Source organism: Oncorhynchus kisutch, linkage group LG6, assembly GCF_002021735.2.
Source record: "Oncorhynchus kisutch isolate 150728-3 linkage group LG6, Okis_V2, whole genome shotgun sequence".
NCBI lineage: Eukaryota > Metazoa > Chordata > Actinopteri > Salmoniformes > Salmonidae > Oncorhynchus > Oncorhynchus kisutch.
This window is the reverse complement of record NC_034179.2, coordinates 28602551-28623998: the sequence shown is the minus strand read 5'-3', so window position 1 is coordinate 28623998 and position 21448 is coordinate 28602551. Positions and strand designations below refer to the sequence as shown.

At 41.3% G+C, this 21448-nt stretch overlaps 1 protein-coding gene across 2 annotated transcripts in view; it reads left to right on the top strand.

The window, feature by feature from the left end:
- The first annotated feature begins 293 nt into the window (after positions 1–293).
- LOC109892620 (nectin-3-like protein) overlaps positions 294–21448 on the top strand; it is an 89306-nt gene continuing 68151 nt past the window's right edge. The window contains exon 1 of one of the 2 annotated variants that reach the window (XM_031826540.1): positions 294–497. In XM_031826540.1, coding sequence (XP_031682400.1) covers positions 416–497 — 82 coding nt within the window. In that variant the 5' untranslated portion in view covers positions 294–415. The remainder of the gene's footprint in view (positions 498–21448) is intronic. The other variant, XM_020485293.2, reaches the window with a different exon arrangement.

Sequence of the window (21448 nt, the reverse complement as noted above, 5' to 3'; positions counted from 1 at the left end):
AAGGCCAGAGTGTTACTCAACACATGTCAATCATATTGATCTTAAGAAAAGCTTCATTCATTCTTCAGTGAATTTATTATAATCATGTGTTGTTTTTCACTTATCACGGGGAAATTAAACCCGGTTAAAACACAGCACGCATGCTTTATTTCATACTCAGTAGCCTAAATATGTCATGTAGCAACACAGTTTAAATCAATATTTGCAATAAGGATGACGTAATCTAACAACGTCTTTCTGGGGTGGTGTGGTGGAAGATTGCCTCTCATTTGACTGTATCGCTGGAATCAGGTGAGCTCCCCTTATCGCTGCTCTAGTGGTACAGTCCAATCGCAGTTAGGAGTTGTTGCTGAGGAGGTTTCATGGTCCGGCGGACAGACAAACGTGTTCGGTGAAAGACGGATCTACTTTCAAAATGTTCCTGCCTTGCCTCAGGAATTACCCGCTTCATAAGAGACAGCATGCTGTATTTATTTTTCTTCTGTACAGCTTGACAGGTATGCTATCCATTATGCCCGCTCGCTCGGTAACATTAGCTAATGTAAAATATTTGGAGAAGTTCTGAGTGCAGCCAACGAGAGCGAGCCAGAAAGCCGAGTGTTTCGCGCGACTCTGACTACTTGTATGGGGCTCCTCTACAGTCTGAACAACATTTGTTTTAGTAGTTCATTTTAGATGTGGACTGTATTGTTTCTATAAGAAAGGTTGACTTTACCATTAAGGACTGTGCAAGGGCAAGGCAGGCGTCCTTTTGTTGAGAAGTTTAGTGTTGGAATGGTGCCGCTGCCGATGATTGTGTGATCCGCGGCTGCCATGGAAACATTATTCATGTAGGCATTATTCACAGGAAACCACTGAGGAGCAACAGTGAGGTGCTCTTTAGTGGTGAGACAACTTTGAAGAGCAACATGGTCGCTCAGCAACTGCACTCACCTTTACTAACTAAACTGAAGACGTCTGATCCAAACAGCCAATACTTGGTTGTTGTATTTAGTTGAAGTTATGATTCACAATTTTATTTACATCGCTCCAAACTAGGCCTCTTTTGGAGACTCGTTTTGGAGAGTGGGGACTGTGGGCGCTACAGCAAGGAGACCCCTGGCTGCTCCTAACATAAATTCCATAATAGGACATTTGTGGTAGGAGACACTCACCTGTGGTGTTATGTGCTTTTAGCAACACAGGTGTTTCTACTGAACAAAAATATAAATGCAACGATTTCAGTCATTTTACTTAGTTACATTTTATATAAGGAAATCAGTCGATTCAAATAAATAAATTAGGGCCTAATCTATGGATTTCACATGACTGGGCAGGGGTGTAGGCATAGGCCCACCCACTTGGGAACCAGGACCACCCACTGGGGAGCCAGGCGCAGCCAATCAGAATGAGTTTTTCCCCATAGAAGGGCGTTATTACAGACATAAATACTCCTTAGTTTCATTTGCTGTCCGGGTGGCTGGTCTCAATTCAATTCTCTGGCAACAGCTCTGGTGGACATTCCTGCGGTCAGCATGCCAATTGCATGCTCCCTCAAAATTTGAGACATCTGTGGCATTGTGTTGTGTGACAAAATGGCACATTTTAGAGTGTTTTTTTTTTTTGTGACCCCCAACACAAGGATAATGCTGTTGAATCAGCTTCTTGATATGTAAATTAATTTGTGCACAACATTTGACAGAATTTAGCTTTTTGTTCATATGGAACATTTCTGGGATCTTTTATTTCAGCTCCTGAAACATGGGACCAACACTTTACATGTTGCATTTATATTTTTGTTCAGTATACATAGCTACAGTAGCGTTGCTTTCAATTGTGTTGCACAAAAACAGTCCGTTGGAAGCCAGAAGTTAAATACAATTCCATTCCAACTTCTGTGCCGGTGGGTGGAACTGTTGGTCAGTATTCCTCTCTGCTTACCTCATGGCAAAATAAAAGTCCCCCACAAGTTATTCCTTTTTTGTCCACATATGGTGCACGTGCAGGACTTTTTATTTTTACATGAGATAAGCGGAGAGGAAGTGCGTCTACAACAGACCCACGTTTGGGAAGTCTGTATTATTAAACAATCTTTTAGATATTTTGTCTGAATTGTCCATCCTGCTTAATGACCAACCATCCTGCCCTGTAAGTTGAAATGGAATTGTATTTAAAGGTAGATTCCACTAAATTCCATTGCCACGAGCAGCACAGGTGATATTGAGATGAGCTAGATGCAACACTTAGCGCTCAGTCAAATAGTATCTGTGTGAAAGCCACAGGCTTCAACGCTCTTAGTTGTTGTGTAAATTGACCCACTATGATGTTGTTTACTTTCTGCATATACGTCATCTCGCTGAGTCTACCTTTAACTTCTGGTTTCCACGGAATGTTTTTGTGCAACCAAATACAATTGAAAGCAATGCTAGTGTATGTAAGTACACCCTCATTGATAAAAGCACCTTCCGTGGTGTCTGTGTCCTAGAAATAGGAACTAGGGAATATCATTGTTCATTTTGGCATAATTTTTTATATTTAGTCTTTTGACAAAAATGTCATTGTCTTAGTAACATTTTCGCCATTTTAATTATGATTTAGTCTAGTTATTGTCAAAATGACAGTGGGCCATTTTACTTAAGTAAATGCCATTTAATTTTAGTCATATCACATTTTTATTGCCTCATTAACCTATAGTAAAGATAAATCACAGATTTTCATGTGCACAAACATACATAGCCATGTTCTACCAACACATTTTTCTACATAACTTCCTATCGCATGATTCTCTTCCCAACAGTCAAATTGGCAGAAGAACACATTACTCTGCAGCAGGTTAAAAATCACACCCCATGACAGGGCACCAGACAAAAATGTTCCCCTGGTGGCACTTGTACCACGTTTTCAGTTTGTGGCACCAGCCTATGATTTGGTCGCACCAATGTTTTTCTGTGGCAATGTAAGTGCTTGATTTGGACTGAAATAGTATGTGGACACCCCTTCAAAATAGTGGTTTACAGGTGTATTAAATCGAGCACACAGCCATGCAATCTCCATAGACAAACATTGGCTGTAGAATGGTTCGTTCTGAAGAGCTCAGTGACTTTCAACGTGGCAACATCAATAGATGCCACCTTTCCAACAAGTAAGTTTAAATTTCTGCCCTGCTGGAGTTGCCTGGGTCAACTGTAATTGCTGTTATTGTGAAGTGGAAATGTCCAGGAGCAACAACGGCTCAGCCGCAAAATGGTAGGCCACACAAGCTCAAAGAACGTGACCGCCGAGTGCTGAAGCGCGTAGTGTGTAATGTCTCTACAAGAACTGTTAGTCGGGAGCTTCATGAAATGGGTTTCCATGGCCGAGCAGCCGCACACAAGCCTAACATCAACATGCGTAATGCCAAGTGTCAGCAGGAGTGGTGTAATGCCTGCCATTGGACTCTGGAGCAGTGAAACGTGTGCTCTGGAGTAGAGGTCGACCAATTATGATTTTTCAAATCCGATACCGATTATTGGAGGACCAAAAGAAAGCCGATACCGATTAATCTGACAATTTTTAGTTATTTGTAATAATGACAATTACAACAATACTGAATGAACACTTATTTTAACTTAATATAATACACCAATAAAATAAATTTAGCCTCAAATAAATAATGAAACATATTCAATTTGGTTTAAATAATGCAAAAACAAAGTGTTGGAGAAGAAAGTAAAAGTGCAATATGTGCTATGTAAGAAAGCTAACGTTTCAGTTCCTTGCTCAGAACATGAGAACATATGAAAGCTGGTGCTTCCTTTTAACATGAGTCTTCAATATTCCCTGGTAAGAAGTTTTAGGATGTAGTTATTATAGGAATTATAGGACTATTTCTCTCTATACGATTTGTATTTCATATACCTTTGACTATTGGATGTTCTTATAGGCACTTTAGTATTGCCAGTGTAACAGTATAGCTTCCATCCCTCTCCTCGCTGCTACCTGGGCTTGAACCAGGAACACATTGACAACAGCCACCCTCGAAGCAGCATTACCCATGCAGAGCAAGGGGAACAACTACTCCAAGTCTCAAAGCGAGTGACTTTTGAAACGCTATTAGCGCGCACCCCGCTAACTAGCTAGCCATTTAACATCGGTTACACCAGCATAATCTCGGGAGTTGATTAGGCTTGAAGTCATAAACCGCGCAATAGCTGCTGGCAAATGCACAAAAGTACTGTTTGAATTAATGCTTACGAGCCTGCTGCTGCCTACTACCGCTCAGTCAGACTGCTATATCAAATCACAGACTTAATTATAACATAATAACACACAAAAATATGAGCCTTAGTTTCCGGATTCGACCATATTAATGACCTATCATCTCAAAAACAAAATGTTTATTCTTTCAGTGAAATACGGAACCGTTACGTGTTTTATCTAACGGGTGGCATCCCTAAGTCTAAATATTCCTGTTACATTGCACAACCTTCAATGTTATGTCATAATTACGTAACATTCTGGCAAATTAGTTCGCAATGAGCTAGGCGGCCTAAACTGTTGCATATACCCTGACTCTGCGTACAATGAACGCAAGAGAAGTGACACAATTTCACCTGGATAATATTGCCTGCTAACCTGGATTTCTTTTAGCTAAATATGCAGGTTTATAAATATATACTTCTGTGTATTGATTTTAAGAAAGGCATTGATGTTTATGGTTAGGTACACGTTGGAGCAACGAGTCCTTTTTTCGCGAATGCGCACTGCATCGATTATATGCAACGCAGGACACGCTAGATAAACTAGTAATATCATCAACCATGTGTAGTTATAACTAGTGATTATTATTGATTGATTGTTTTTTATAAGATAAGTTTAATGCTAGTTAGCAATTTACCTTGGCTTCTTACTGCATTCACGAAACAGGCAGGCTCCTCGTGAGGCAGGTGGTTAGTGTTGGACTAGTTAACCGTAAGGTTGCAAGATTGAATCCCTGAGCTGACAAGGTAAAAATCTGTTGTTCTGCCCCTGAACAAGGCAGTTAACCCACCGTTCCTAGGCCATCATTGAAAATAAGAATGTGTTCTTAACTGAGTTGCCTAGTTAAATAAAGGTTACATTATTTTTTTAAAGAAAGGGGAAAAAAAGAGCATGTACACTGATTGTTTAAAGCAAAACTACCAAACCTATCGCTGATGGTGAACCTTAGCTATCGAAATAAAATCTCTTCAGCAGATAGCCTATAACCAGATCAGAGTTGTCTCTGGTAGCTTACTTTTATTCCAGTAAAATACAATTTTAAACAGCTCATAGTTCACAATAACCAATTAAATTGCAAGGTTGTCACTCAGCTAATAAAGCCTAATATCGCGCAAGCCATTTTAGCATTTGAATGCTGAATGGTGCCATGCAGATGTGCAAGATCAGGAAGAGGCCGCCTAGCTCGTGTTGGTCAGCATGCGGACCTGGGTACAGTGCACAGTTTGACTAGGCTACTGATATTCCCTCCGGTTGTTCGGCATGGAAAATGACTTATAGATCAATGATTGTCAACAACATTACATGCAGTTTGACACTGAAGGAAAGGACACATCATTTGTCACAAAATATGAGGAATTTTCGGGAAGGTAGAAAGAAAGTAATATATAATGTTAGTGAATTGGCGATTCGTACCGTTTGATTTGATTTTCTGACTGATGCATGTTACATTTTGGATCAGTTTGGGGTCCAAAGCTACTATATATATTTCCCGCAATTTGATTTTGAAATGTTATACAGCCAGAAGCCTTTTTACTCTATCCCAGAGCAGCAGGCTCCAGCGAAACAGGCCCGGGCTGGGCAGACTCTTTCATTACAGGAATCATGAGGATAATGCACTTTGACCAAATCATAGTTTCAGCTGCCAAAAATAGTATGTTTTCTAACTTGTTAGTGAGGTGACCATGTAATAAATGTTTAGCTCACACTGTGACCAACAAAAAATTTAACTTGCACAGCCAAGTCAAAAGATCGCAAAATGCAACTAAATGGCCACATTCTGGAGCCCTGCCCCTTGACATACTGTGGCTATATTGTACTCAAAGTTCTGTCATCCAATAACAGCATTGCAACATTACAAAGAGAAAGCCTTTACAATTCTACTAATCTTATGCATGCTTTTGATTGGACTAAACAAATAACACTGAAAAACTATCAATCTCTCCAAAAACTCTTGTCCAGTCCATTTACTAGTAAGATTTTAGTCACAGAGATGATTTAGTTTAATCTCGTTTATCATCAACCAAAATGAAAAAAAACTTGTAATTTAGTTTAAAAAAAAATTGGGGGTCTAAATTTTGGTCAGTTATCATCTCGTCAATTGACACTGGAAAAATAGCTGTTTGACAAATATTTTTGTTAACTGGGGATTATCTGATGTATGTAGTAGGAAGTGGTAGAATCTGCAGACCGGTCCAGAAGGCATCAACATGATGGTCACCTTTGGCTGGTTACAGTCAATTGTGGGTAATACAGTGCTTGATATTGAGTTTGTTTGTGGACATCTGTCTCCATTTACTAGACTGACGACGATCAAACAATAGTCTAAAGGTGGTCTCGCTAGCCATGACAGAAGATGAAATAAACGCATGGCAAATTGGTCCAATTGGTGTGCCATATGCACCACCTGTCGCTAGCATTGAAACGTTTGCTGTCAGGCAAGTGAACATTAGTTTTAGTTTTTAGTTGATTGATTTGGGGTAGGTGTGTCTGTGCAGTTTAATCTGTTTCTCCTGTCTTGAACTGATTGAGATGCACTTTTTGTTGTCAGTTCTTTATTTGAGTTAATATTATTATGCTGTACAGCAGGTGCTATAAAGATGGCTGTCGACTTCCCAGGAATTGGTGAATCCATAAAAGTCTCTTTAGGGAGATCAACGATGCTCCAATATAGACACGATGGTCGGTAGGCTAGTTCTGTGGTAATTTATCTCACGTCTCTTACATTAGAAATGGTGGGCCATGTTGTTATTGTTGCCTGGTTTAGCAGGGCTTTTCATGAGACTCAAGCTGTTTCTGTTGTCTGTCTGGTTAAAAGTCAATTATTTATGTAGTGATGATTTTTTTAAATAATGCAGTCGATCCTGTTTAGAGATCAATATGGTCTCTCTCTCTCTCGCTGTCTCTCGCTCTACACAGACACAGAGAGGCGTCTCCAGCCAGTGTGAGACCTTGGGTCCGGTAAGGTGGAACACAGCCCCCCAGGTGGCCCATGCATGGCCATTAGCTGCTGTGTTCAGACTGACTGAAGGCAACAGGGGAAGAGGAGAAACGGTTAAAATACCACAGGGGAGCGGGGGATTACTGCCGGCATTCCTCTAACATCACTGGTGACTGCCGTGTCTCTGTTTCCCCTGTTCTACACACTTAGAAAAAAGGAGCTATATAGAATCCCCCGTTGCCCCACAGGATAACCATTTGAAGAACCCCTTTTGGTTCCATGTAGGACCCTTTCCACAGAGGGTTCTGCATGAAGCACAAGGGGTTCTATGTGGAACCAAAAAGGGTTATTTCTAAGAGTGTAGGAGGATCCTCTCCTCCTCATTTCCTCCTCTACCCTTTATTCTGTAGTCAGCTTCTATCTATGTCTTGGCTCCTTCCTCTTCTGTCAGTATGTCTTCCTGCTTGTGGCCTTCGATCGATGAAGGCACTGATGTGACTTGGGAATTGAAAGTAGCTCAATGCTTTTACTGAACCCACACCCACCTTCTCAATGCATCACTGTTGTCTCTGCAAAATATTTGTACACTGCTCAAAAAAATAAAGGGAACACTTAAACAACAGAATGTAACTCCAAGTCAATCACACTTCTGTGAAATCAAACTATCCACTTAGGAAGCAACACTGATTGACAATACATTTCACATGCTGTTGTGCAAACGGAATAGACAACAGGTGGAAATTATAGGCAATTAGCGAAACACCCCCAATAAAGGAGTGGTTCTGCAGGTGATAACCACAGACCACTTTACAGTTCCTATGCTTCCTGGCTGATGTTTTGGTCACTTTTGAATGCTGGCGGTGCTTTCACTCTAGTGGTAGCATGAGACGGAGTCTACAACCCACACAAGTGGCTCAGGTAGTGCAGCTCATCCAGGATGGCACATCAATACGAGCTGTGGCAAGAAGGTTTGCTGTGTCTGTCAGCGTAGTGTCCAGAGCATGGAGGCGCTACCAGGAGACAGGCTAGTACATCAGGAGATGTGGAGGAGGCCGTAGGAGGGCAACAACCCAGCAGCAGGACTGCTACCTCCACCTTTGTGCAAGGAGGAGCAGGAGGAGCACTGCCAGAGCCCTGCAAAATGACATCCAGCAGGCCACAAATGTGCATGTGTCTGCTCAAATGGTCAGAAACAGACTCCATGAGGGTGGTATGAGGGCCCGACGTCCACAGGTCGGGGTTGTGCTTACAGCCCAACACCGTGCAGGACGTTTGGCATTTTCCAGAGAACACCAAGATTGACAAATGCCACTGGTGCCACTGGTGCCCTGTGCTCTTCACAGATGAAAGCAGGTTCACACTGAGCACATGTGACAGACGTGACAGTCTGGAGACGCCGTGGAGAACATTCTGCTGCCTGCAACATCCTCCAGCATGACCGGTTTGGCGGTGGGTCAGTCATGGTGTGGGGTGGCATTTCTTTGGGGGGCCGCACAGCCCTCCATGTGCTCGCCAGAGGTAGCCTGACTGCCATTAGGTACCGAGATGAGATCCTCAGACCCCTTGTGAGACCATATGCTGGTGCGGTTGGCCTTGGGTTCCTCCTAATGCAAGACTATGCTAGACCTCATGTGGCTGGAGTGTGTCAGCAGTTCCTGCAAGAGGAAGGCATTGATGCTATGGACTGGCTCTCCCGTTCCCGAGACCTGAATCCAATTGAGCACATCTGGGTCATCATGTCTCGCTCCATCCACCAACGCCACTTTGCACCACAGACTGTCCAGGAGTTGGCGGATGCTTTAGTCCAGGTCTGGGAGGAGATCCCTCAGGAGACCATTCGCCACCTCATCAGGAGCATGCCCAGGCGTTGTAGGGAGGTCATACAGGCACGTGGAGGCCACACACACTACTGAGCCTCATTTTGACTTGTTTTAAGGACATTACATCAAAGTTGGATCAGCCTGTAGTGTGGTTTTCCACTTTAATTTTCCACTTTAAGTGTGACTCCAAATCCAGACCTCCTGATAAATTTCCTGATAAATTTGATTTCCATTGATAATTTTAGCGTGATTTTTTTTTTGTCAGCACTTTCAACTATGTAAAGAAAAAAGTATTTAATAAGAATATTTCATTCAGATCTAGGATGTGTTATTTTAGTGTTCCCTTTATTTTTTTGAGCAGTGTATATTTGACAGCACTGGCATAATAAGACAAACAGACACAATGTTAGATGGAATTGTATTGTTTGACCTGTAAGGTTGTGACTGTTATGGAATTTTGGGTAATGATTCATTGTCATGCAAATGGCCACAGTTATTGACATAATTGTAATTTTTGTTAAAATGTTTTGAGCTTGTAATGCATCTTTGAAATGAGCTACAACATAGGCCTACCTAATGAATACAAAACAGTTTTAGTGACACCCCTGTCTCAAAACGAATGTTTTTGGACCACTTGGAACTTTTGGAAATGAAGCTTTTCCTCCCAACCGTGCCATTTTGCTCTTAAAATGATTATGTATTAAGACGATTTTGCAGATTACTCATTTTAGTCAACGGTTATTTTACATAATTGTCGGTTACATGATTATACGATTATTGTGCCAGCCCTATTGACCTGTAATAATGCTATGAGAGCATTGTGTTTATGTTAGGCTGTGCAGGGCAGGGCAGGCCAGGGGCTACAAAGGAGAAAGAAGGGATGCTGAATAAATCATGTTCTCTTCACATCAAATCAAACTTGTAATCGGCGCATGAGACAAATAAACAAGTGTAAGTAGACCTTACCGGGAAATGTTTACTTACAAGCCCTAATTAACAATGCAGTTTAAGCTACCCTGCCCAGTGGTTAGAGCGTTGTGCTAGTAACAGAAAGGTTGCAAGTTCGAATCCCCTAGCTGACAAGATACAAATCTGTCGTTCTGCCCCTGAACAAGGCAGTTAACCCACTGTTCCTAGGCCGTCGTTTGTAAATAAGAATTTGTTCTTAACTGATTTGCAAACTAATTTGCCAGAATTTTACATATGTAATTATGACATAACATTGAAGGTTGTGCAATGTAACAGGAATATTTAGACTGATGGATACCACCAGTTAGATAAAATACGGAACGGTTCCGTATTTCACTGAAAGAATAAACGTCTTGTTTTCGAGATGATAGTTTCCGGATTCAACCATATTAATGACCTAAGGCTCGCATTTCTGTGTGTTATTATGTTATAATTAAGTCTGATGGAGCAGTCTGACTGAGTGATGGTAGGCACCAGCAGGCTCATAAGCATTCATTCAAACAGCACTTTCGTGCGTTTTGCCAGCAGCTCTGCTGTTTCTGACTTCAAGCCTATCAACTCCCGAGATTAGGCTGGTGTAACAGATGTGAAATGGCTAGCTAGTTAGCGGGGTGCGCGCTAATAGCGTTTCATACGTCACTCGCTTTGAGACTTGGAGTGGTTGTTCCCCTTGCTCTGCATGGGTAACGCTGCTTCGAGGGTGGCTGTTGTAGACGTGTTCCTGGTTCGAGCCCAGACAAACAAGCAAGATTTCTGGCTCTCACAGACTTGTAACTTCCTTCTTTAAGAGGCTCCTCTGTCCTCCACTCGTTACCTGTATTAATGGCACCTGCTTGAACTTGTTATCAGTATAAAAGGCACCTGTCCACAACCTCAAACGGTCACACTCCAAACTCCACTATGGCCAAGACCAAAGAGCTGTCAAAGGACACCAGAAACAAAATTGTAGACCTGCACCAGGCTGGGAAGACTGAATCTGCAATAGGTAAGCAGCTTGGTAAGAAGAAATCAACTGTGGGAGCAATTATTAGGAAATGGAAGACATACAAGACCACTGATAATCTCCCTCGATCTGGGGCTCCACGCAAGATCTCACCCCGTGGGGTCAAAATGATCACAAGAATGGCGAGCAAAAATCCCAGAACCACACGGGGGACCTAGTGAATGATCTGCAGAGAGCTGGGACCAAAGTAGCAAAGCCTACCATCAGTAACACACTACGCCACCAGGGACTCAAATCCTGCAGAGCCAGACGTGTCCCCCTGCTTAAGCCAGTACATGTCCAGGCCCATCTGAAGTTTGCTAGAGAGCATTTGGATGATCCAGAAGAAGATTGGGAGAATGTCATGGTCAGATGAAACCAAAATAGAAACTCGTCGTGTTTGGAGGACAAAGAATTCTGAGTTGCATCCAAACACCATACCTACTGTGAAGCATGGGGGTGGAAACATCATGCTTTAGGGCTGTTTTTCTGCAAAGGGACAGGACGACTGAACCGTGTAAAGGAAAGAATGAATGGGGCCATGTATCGTGAGATTTTGAGTGAAAACCTCCTTCCATCAGCAAGGGCATTGAAGATGAAACGTGGCTGGGTCTTTCAGCATGACAATGATCCCAAACACACCACCTGGGCAACGAAGGAGTGGCTTCGTAAGAAGCATTTCAAGGTCCTGGAGTGGCCTAGCCAGTCTCCAGATCTCAACCCCATAGAAAATCTTTGGAGGGAGTTGAAAGTCCGTGTTGCCCAGCAACAGCCCCAAAACATCACTGCTCTAGAGGAGATCTGCATGGAGGAATGGGCCAAAATACCAGCAACAGTGTGTGAAAACCTTGTGAAGACTTACAGAAAACGTTGACCTCTGTCATTGCCAACAAAGGGTGTATAACAAAGTATTGAGAAACTTTTGTTATTGACCAAATACTTATTTTCCACCATAATTTGCAAATAAATTCATAAAAAATCCTACAATGTGATTTTCTGGATTTTTTTTCTTCTCATTCTGTCTGTCATAGTTGAAGTGTACCTATGGTGAAAATTACACGCCTCTCATCTTTTTAAGTGGAGAACTTGCACAATTGGTTGCTGACTAAATACTTTTTTGCCCCACTGCATTGCACTTTTACTTTCTTCTCCAACACTTTGCTTTTGCATTATTTAAACCAAATTGAACATGTTTCATTATTTATTTGAGGCTAAATTGATTTTATTGATGTATTATGTTAGCGACTAGCAATCCCGTATCCGGGAGCGTAATCATAGCCTCAAGCGCATTACCATAACGCAACTTTTCCTATTCATGAAAATCGCAAATAAAATAAAATAAATATATTCAAACACAAGCTTAGCCTTTTGTTAACAACACTGTCATCTCAGATTTTCAAAATATGCGTTACAGCTAACGCTAGACAAGTATTTGTTTATCTTGGCACAATGCTATGCTAGGCTCTGCTGGTGTGACAGGTTAAAGGAAATATTCATAGCCTGTTATACATTAAAAAGTATTAGTAAGTTCATAGATGTTTTAAGATCCTCACATACTAAGGTTAAAAGGATGCATTCAGTATTAGTTGATAGAGATTGATAACATTCATATAATTGTGTTAAAGTTAAAATCTGTCAAAGGGTATGAATTGTGAGAGTAATGTGTAAACGTTATATTGATTACTTTATTTTGTGGTGCCTAAAAGTGTTAATCTGTGACCTACGAAATGCTCTTAATCTATGAGCCGGAGATCGATTGCTCTGGTCTCCACCCATATTCCTGGGGAAATCGCGGCCTTTTCTCATTGAAGTTGAATTGAGAAAACAATACCGTATCACACTCGTGATTATTTCTCCCCTGTTTTCAGGTACTTTATTGATGATAAAAAATAGTAATTTAAATGTTATAACTCGCTAACATGTCAAGAGTGTTTAAAGTGTGTTTTCGTAACATCTTGAGGAAGTTAGAGTTAAGTTTGCAGAGAGTAATATTAGCCCTGCTTGGTTGTAGCGAAGAATAGCATCGTACTGAGAGTAGCTGCCATCTTATGTCGATTGTGAATGAACATGTGCGTTGTTAATAAGATATTTTGCTGTGTTATTTGTATCATGGTTTTTCTGTTTTGTAATGTGTTACTTTTGTGAAATGTTTGAACTAAAAGTTGAATTGAGAAAACAATACCCTATCACTCTCGTGATTATTTCTCCCCTGTTTTCAGGGGCGTAACACTGGCAGCAGGCAACATTTTCACGAAAATAAGAAAAGCAACCAAATTAAATCATTTACCTTTGAAGAACTTCAGATGCTTTCACTCAGGAGACTCCCAGTTAGATAGCAAATGTTCCTTTTTTACAAAAATATTATTTTTGTAGGCGAAATAGCTCCTGTTTGTTCATCCTGCTTGGCTGAGAAATCGACCGAAAAATACTTAAACTATAACGCCAAACTTTTTTCAAAATTTGCTCCATAATATCGACAGAAACACGGCAAACGTTGTTTAGGATCCATCCTCAAGGTGTTTTTAACATATGTATTCGATAATATATCCGTCGAGGCAGTTGGTTTCTCATAAGAAGCGATTGGAAAAATGGCTACCTCAGTATTTTACGCAAGGTTTTCTGCGGGAGACACCATGTGACCACATGCCATATATGGTCCCTTACAGCCATTCTTCAAGGGAAATGCCTAAAAAGACGTCACAATGCTGTAGACACCTTGGGGAAAACGTGGAAAACGTAAGCTCAATTCGTAGCTCATTCACAGCCATATAAGGAGTCATTGGCATGAGGCGGTTTCAAAAAATGCGGCACTTCCTGATTGGATTTTTATCTGGGTTTCACCTGTAACATCAGTTCTGTGGCACTCACAGACAATATCTTTGCAGTTTTGGAAACATCAGAGTGTTTTATTTACAAAGCTGTCAATTATATGCATAGTCGAGCATCTTTCCGTGACAAAATATCTTGTTTAAAACGGGAACGTTTTTCATCCAAAAATTAAAATAGCGCCCCCTATATTTTTTAATTTGACCATTTTTTAACTAGGCAAGATCAGTTAAGAACAAATTCTTATTTTCAATGACGGCCTAGGAACAGTGGGTTAACTGCCTGTTCAGGGGCAGAACGACAGATTTGTACCTTGTCAGCTTGGGGGTTTGAACTTGCAACCTTCCGGTTACTAGTCCAACACTCTAACCACTAGGCTACCCTGCCGCCCCCCTATCGAAGAGGTTAAGTTAAAATTAGTGTTCATTCAGTATTATTGTAATTGTCATTATTACAAATAAATCGGCTTTTTTTGTCCTCCAATAATCGGAAACGCAGAGGCAGGGCTGCCTGTGTTGAACTCATTATGCTCCACTTCTTACCTGTGTTAAACCTATCCAACTCCCACTGTGCTGCTGCTGCCTCCGCTGTGGCTCAAATGGGACGATACCACATTCCTTCATTCAATAATGAGAAACTGGCCAGACATTCTGAGAGATTTGAGATTTGCGTCAGGCCTGACTTGTGCATTTTGTTAGAATCTGCTGCTTTTATGTTATCCATTTGACACTCTATGTGTAGGCCTACTGTATGTGTCTGTGATTTCCTGCCTCATGTCAGATGTGTGTTCAGAAACTGCTCTTCTCGGGATTTTATGTAAAGCACGTACACAAACACACAGGGACACCTGGCTAACACATTGGTATTCTCTGGTGATCCCCAGGTCTTCGCTCAATGCCACTACAATGTCATGTCAAGATTGACTAAAGTGTAAACTCAGCAAGCCTGCTTCTCCTCATCCTCCTCTTCAGCCTCACTCACTCGCCTCTGCTTTTTACTCTGCGCTGTTGCATCTGACCCGACCTTCACCCTGACAGAGAGGAGGAGAGGGGCAATGGGAGGGAGGGAAGCAGCTTAAGCATGCTCGTTCTTTCTCTGGGGAGGGCCGACCTTCATGACAGTTAAACACACACACACTCAACCTGGCTCAGTATAATAATATCTCGTGTGTGTGTGTGTGTGTGTGTGTGTGGTAAGCATTTTTAGCTAGAATCAGAAGTTCCATTACAGAAACATTGCAGGATTGAGGTAATTTCAGTATATTGATTGATAGTATTTAATTAAAAACGTGTTGTTCTTAATCATCTGAAGGGACTCTTTTTGTTAACAAGCTATTGTTGGATATGCTGAAAGTGTGTGTGTGTCAATGACTGAGTGACTTTACATGCACACAATAATGGGATTATTGCGGATAGTCAAATTAATATTAGAGTTTGATTAAAATGTTTACCTACTTTGCAAGAAGAACGATTTCCCGAATAATCCTTTTTACATGGACTTCTGAAATCAGGCTACCTGATGGCACTTGCCAGTCACAACGAAAATCGGCAGTCAAAATGAACGTTCTACCACAGTGAACATGTTATTTTTTAGGAAGAATATTTTATTCTGAGTTTGGACATATAACGTTTGTATGTGAACTACTTCTAAGACACATACATTGTGGTTACTAACTTACTTCACTCACACTAAAGAAGGAGGCTCGCTCAGCTGGTGCTAGCACATGCGCAGATCAAATATACTGCTGGTACGCCAATTATGTCCTAATAATAATAATTTGAAAGATAGCTCAGAAAACCAGGTGTTTTAATCGGCGTATGCTTACTTTGATTTTGACCTAATGCCCGATTTAAGATAAGCAGAGTAAGGTGTTTACATGACTGTTGCATAATCTGCCTACTGTTATAATCAGTTTAATATAGAATTATTAGCGTGCATGTAAACCTACTCATTAAATATGAATGCACAAAGCCATCTATCGGGCGATGCCTTTTAATTCCTATGTGAAGATTCAGTCTGCAGTGTGGAAGTTCAGCTTTACAGCGTGATTGAAATTTAAAGGTAATGTTCCCGCTTTAGCGGAGACTGTATTCATGGTAAACGCTGCATATGTCTGCTCATTCAGAAATACCCTTTAAACTTATATTGCGGAATCTGTAACACTTTAGTTTTACAGATTGAGTAGAGCCCTATATAGCGCATTTGAAGCCAAGGAAGTTGGTTAAGATGTTGTCTTTATGGAGACATAACATGCACAGTTTGAGTTACTCCAGGAAGTGATGTTGCAGGCTACCTGAGTGCTGCCCCCTCTCATTGAGTATCACAAGTTGAATTCCGCCTTTGAAACTGCAGGCTGCCATTAGCAACTAAATGATCCTGATAACTTATTCTGTGTGCGATTTGTAAAATAATCAGTTCAAGGGCATACATCCGGTGTAATAGAAGCAATTATTGGTACCATGATTGTCTTCTATTAATTGTGTTTTTTTACATGATGGGGGACCTGTTTTCTGAAAGCAATGCCTGCAGTACTGCCGCGGTCGGCCTTGAACGTCTGTGGCTTCAATGAGAGGGGGCAGTCGTTCTTCCAGTGTGTGTGTGCGCACGTGCTCGTGCGTTAGAGAGGGGGTGTGGGGGTTCACTGGGCAGGCTGTCTAAAGCAGTGACCCAGCACAAGCTTTGTAGGATCTGTCTTTTGTTAGCTCTTTAGAGGATTAGATTGATGCTAGGTTTAAATGCTTGTGTTTTGTGGCTGAATGAAGAGAATATGATGGGCCATGTTGATGTCTGTTTTTGTTTGAGTGATGAGACCCTGACCTCCCAGCCGGACATAGCCTATCTTTTTCTAATGTGTCCCCTCCCTCTCTTGAAAGGAGTTTATTATCAGACTACAGAGTACTACCAGATGCAGTTTTTAACTCAAAAGGAGAAATGTACCCCTCCCACTCTGTATTTGACCTTGTACAGTGGCATTATACAGTACCTTCAGAAAGTATTGACACCGCTTTACTTTTTCCACATTTTGTTGTTACAGCCTGAATTTAAAATGGAGTAAATTGAGATGTCACTGTCCTACATACAATACCCCATAATGTGAAACTGTAATTGTTTTTAGTCATTTTTACATGTTTAATTAAAATTATAACAAAAAATGTTGAATGCTGAGCTGTAGTCAATGAATAGCATTCTCATGTAGGTGTTCCTTTTGTCCAGGTGGGAAAGGGCAGTGTGGAGAGGAATAGAGATTGCATCATCTGTTGGCAGTATGCAAATTGGAGTGGGTCCAGAGTTTCTGGGAAAATGGTGTTGAGCTGAGCCATGACCAGCCTTTCAAAGCACTTTATGGCTACAGACGTGAGTGCTACGGGTCTTTAGTCATTTAGGCAGGTTACCTTAGTGTTCTTGGGCAGAGGGACTATGGTCGTCTGCTTGAAACATGTTGGTATTACAGACTCAGTCAGGGACAGGTTGAAAATATCAGTGAAGACACTTGCCAGTTGGTCAGCGCATGTTCGGAATACACGTCCTGGTAATCCGTCTGGCCCTGCGGCCTTGTGAATGTTGACCTGATTAAAGGTCTTACTCACATCAGCTACAGAAAGCGTGATCACATAGTCGCCCGGAACAGCTGATGCTCTCATGCCTGCTTCAGTGTTGCTTGCCTCAAAGCGAGCATCAAAGTAATTTAGCTCATCTGGTAGGCTCATGTCACTGGGCAGCATGCGGATGTGCTTCCCTTTTGTAGTCTAATAGCTTGCAAGCCCTGCCACATCCGACGAGCGTCTGAGCCTGTGTAGTACGACTCAATCTTAGTACTGTATTGACGCTTTGCTTGTTTGATGGTTAGTCGGAGGGCATATCAGAATTTCTTATTAGCATCCGGGTTAGAGTCCCGCTCCTTGAAAGCGGCAGCACTACCCTTTAGCTCAGTGTGGATGTTACATGTAATCCATGGCTTCTGGTTGGGGTATGTACGTACAGTCACTGTGGGGACGACTTCATTGATGTACTTACTGATGAAGCCAGTGACTGATGTGGTGTACTCCTCAATGTCATCGGAAGAATCTCGGAACATATTCCAGTCTGTGCTAGCAAAACAGTCCTGTAGCTTAGCATCTGCGTCATCTGATCACTTCTTCTTTATTGACTGAGTCACTGGTGCTTCCTGCTTTAATTTTTTGCTTGTAAGCAGGAATCAAGAGGATGGAATTATGGTGAGATTTGCCAAATGGAGGGCGAGGGAGAGGTTTGTACGTGTCTCTGTGTGTGGAGTACAGGTAGTCTAGATTTTTTTGGCTCCTCTGTATGCACATTTAACATGCTAGTAGAAGTAAAACTGATTTAAGTTTCCCTGCATTAAAGTCCCCGCCACTAGGAACGCTGCCTCTGGGTGAGCGTTTTCCTGTTTGCTTATGTCTGTATACAGCTCATTGAGTGCAGTCTGGGTGCCAGCATTAGTTTGTGGTGGTAAATGGACAGCTACGAAGAATATAGATGAGAACTCTCTTGATAAATAGTGTGGTCTACAGCTTATCATGATACTCTACCTCAGGTGAGCAAAACCTCAAGACGTCCTTACTGTTAGATTTCGTGCATCCACTATTGTTTACAATATACACAGACCACCACCCCTTGTCTTACCGGAGGCGGCTGTTCTATCTTGCCGATGCAGCGAAAACACCGCCAGCTGTATGTTATTCATGTCGTCGTTCAGCCACAACTCTGTGAAACATAAAATATTACAGTTTTTAATGTCCCGTTGGTAGGATATTCGTGATTGTAGTTTGTCATTTTTGTTATCCAATGATTGTACATTGGCTAATAGGACTGATAGTGGAGGCAGATTACCCACTCGCCGTTAGGTCGGGGTGCCTTGTAAGTAAGGATCTATGTCCCCAATATCTTTCTCATGCGAACCACGGGGATTTGGGCCTTGTCGGGTGTCAGAAGTAAATCCTTCACGTCCAACTCGTTAAAGAAAAAATCTTCTTCCAGTATGAGTTGAGTAATTGCTGTCCTGATATCTAGAAGCTCTTTTCTGTCATAAGAGATGGTGGCAGAAACACTTTGTACAAAATAATGCAGAAAAACACTGTAAAACGGCAGCCATCTCCTCCGGCGCCATTATCTCTTTAATACAGTTAGATTTTATTGGCTGTGATAGGTGAAAACTGAGGATGGATCAACATTTTAGTTACTCCACAATACATACCTAAATGACAGAGTGAAAAGAAGGAAGCCTGTACAGAATAAAAAATATTCCAAAACATGCATCCCATTTGAAATAAGGCACTAAAGTATGACTGCAAAAACTAGACGAAGTTAACTTTATGTCCTGAATACAAAGCATTATATTTGGGGCAAATACAACACATCACTTAGGACTGCTCTTCATATTTTCAAGCATGGTGGTGGCTGCATCATGTTATGGGTATGCTTGTCATCGGCAAGTACTAGGGAGTTTTTTTTTAGGATACAAATACATGGAATAGAGCTAAACACAGGCAAAAACCTGGTCTGCTTTTCAACAGACACTGGGATACAAATTCACCTTCAGCAGGACAATCTCCTTCAACACAAATATGTAACTCGTTTCAGGAAACTATGTGTATGTTGCGCGTCACTACTTTACATGAGAGCCATTTTTAACTACTATATTTTTATCAAAATGCATTTTTTGGCAGAAATGCCTTCTAGAACATGTAAACGTTCATGTCCCTTAATAACAAACATGTATGCCATCTGTAAATACGAATACAATTGTTAAATTACAAGCCTAATTGGTTGAGCTGTTCAGTATGTGTAGTAGGTAATCCTTTCTAATGCTGTTTTTTTTAAAGATATCATGAAGTAAAACTGCATAAGTGTTCTCCACTTTCTGGAGGACAGAGTTTTGAAATCAGTGGAATTAGAGTATTATAGCTAAGGAGATGGAGATTACATCTCCGGATTACATCTTCAAACTAAGGGCAACCGTGGCATCCGTGACAGAGGGAGAAGCGTCCATTCATGTACATCACCGTTCAAAAGTTTGGGGTCACTTAGAAATTGTTTTCATTTGTCCACTGTCTGTGTTCTTTTGCCCATCTTAATATTTTATTTTTATTGGACAGTCTGAGATGTTTTTTTCTTTGCAACTCTGCCGAGAAGGCCAGCAACCCGGTGTCGCCTCTTCACTGTTGACGTTGAGATTGGTGTTTTGCAGGTACTGTTTAATGAAGCTGCCATTTGAGGACTTGAGGCATCTGTTTCTTAAACTAGACACTAATGTACTTGACCTCTTGCTCAGTTGTGCACCGGGGCCTCATACTCCTTCTATTCTGGTTAAAGCCAGTTTGCTCTGTTCTGTGAAGCGAGTAGCACACAGCGTTGTACGAGATCTGCAGTTTCTTGGCAATTTCTCACATGGAATAGCCTTAATTTCTCAGAACAAGAATAGACTGACGAGTTTCAGAAGGAAGTACTTTGTTTCTGGCCATTTTGAGCCTGTAATCGAACCCACAAATGCTGATTCTCCAGATACTGAACTAGTCTAAAGAAGGCCCGTTTTATTGCTTCTTTAATCAGTACAATAGTTTTCAGGCCTACTAACATAATCGCAAAAGGGTTTTCTAATGATCAATTAGCCTTTTTAAAATTATAAACTTGGATTAGCTAACACATCGTGCCATTGGAACACAGGAGTGATGGTTGCTGATAATGGGCCTCTGTATGCCTATGTAGATATTCCATAAAAAAATCTGCCGTTTCCAGCTCAACTGTATTTCTGATCAATTTTATGTTATTTTAATGGACAAATTTGCTTTTTGTTCAAAAATAAGAACATTTCTGAGTGACCCCAACTTTTGAACGGTAGCGTATATGGGTAACATAGTCTAGCTAGCAAAAAATGTCAGATTTTACACGTTTCTAATTAGCTAACGTTAGCTAGCTAACAGTACACTTTATCTTGAAATGAAAACGACTTTGAAGATGGGGAGAATGTCATATGGTCAGATGAAACCAAAATATAACTTTTTGGTAAACTCAACTTGTCGTGTTTGGAGGACAAAGAATGCTGAGTTGCATCCAAAGAACACCATACCTACTGTGAAAAGCATGAGGGTGGAAACATCATGCTTTGGGGCTGTTTTTCTGCAAAGGAACCAGGACGACTGATCCATGTAAAGGAAAGAATGAATGGGGCCATGTATCGTGAGATTTTGAGTGAAAACCTCCTTCCATCAGCAAGGGCATTGAAGATGAAACGTGGCTGGGTCTTTCAGCATGACAATGATCCCAAACACACCAAATGGGCAACGAAGGAGTGGCTTCGTAAGAAGCATTTCAAGGTCCTGGAGTGGCCTAGCCCGTCTCCAGATCTCAACCCCATAGAAAATCTTTGGAGGGAGTTGAAAGTCCGTGTTACATTCTCAAAACATCACTGCTCTAGAGGAGATCTGCATGGAGGAATGGGCCAAAATACCAGCAACAGTGTGTGAAAACCTTGTGAAGACTTACAGAAAACGTTTGACCTCTGTCATTGCCAACAAAGGGTGTATAACAAAGTATTGAGAAACTTTTGTTATTGACCAAATACTTATTTTCCACCATAATTTGCAAATAAATTCATTAAAAATCCTACAATGTGATTTTCTGGATTTTTTTTCTTCTCATTTTGCCTGTCATAGTTGAAGTGTACCTATGATGAAAATT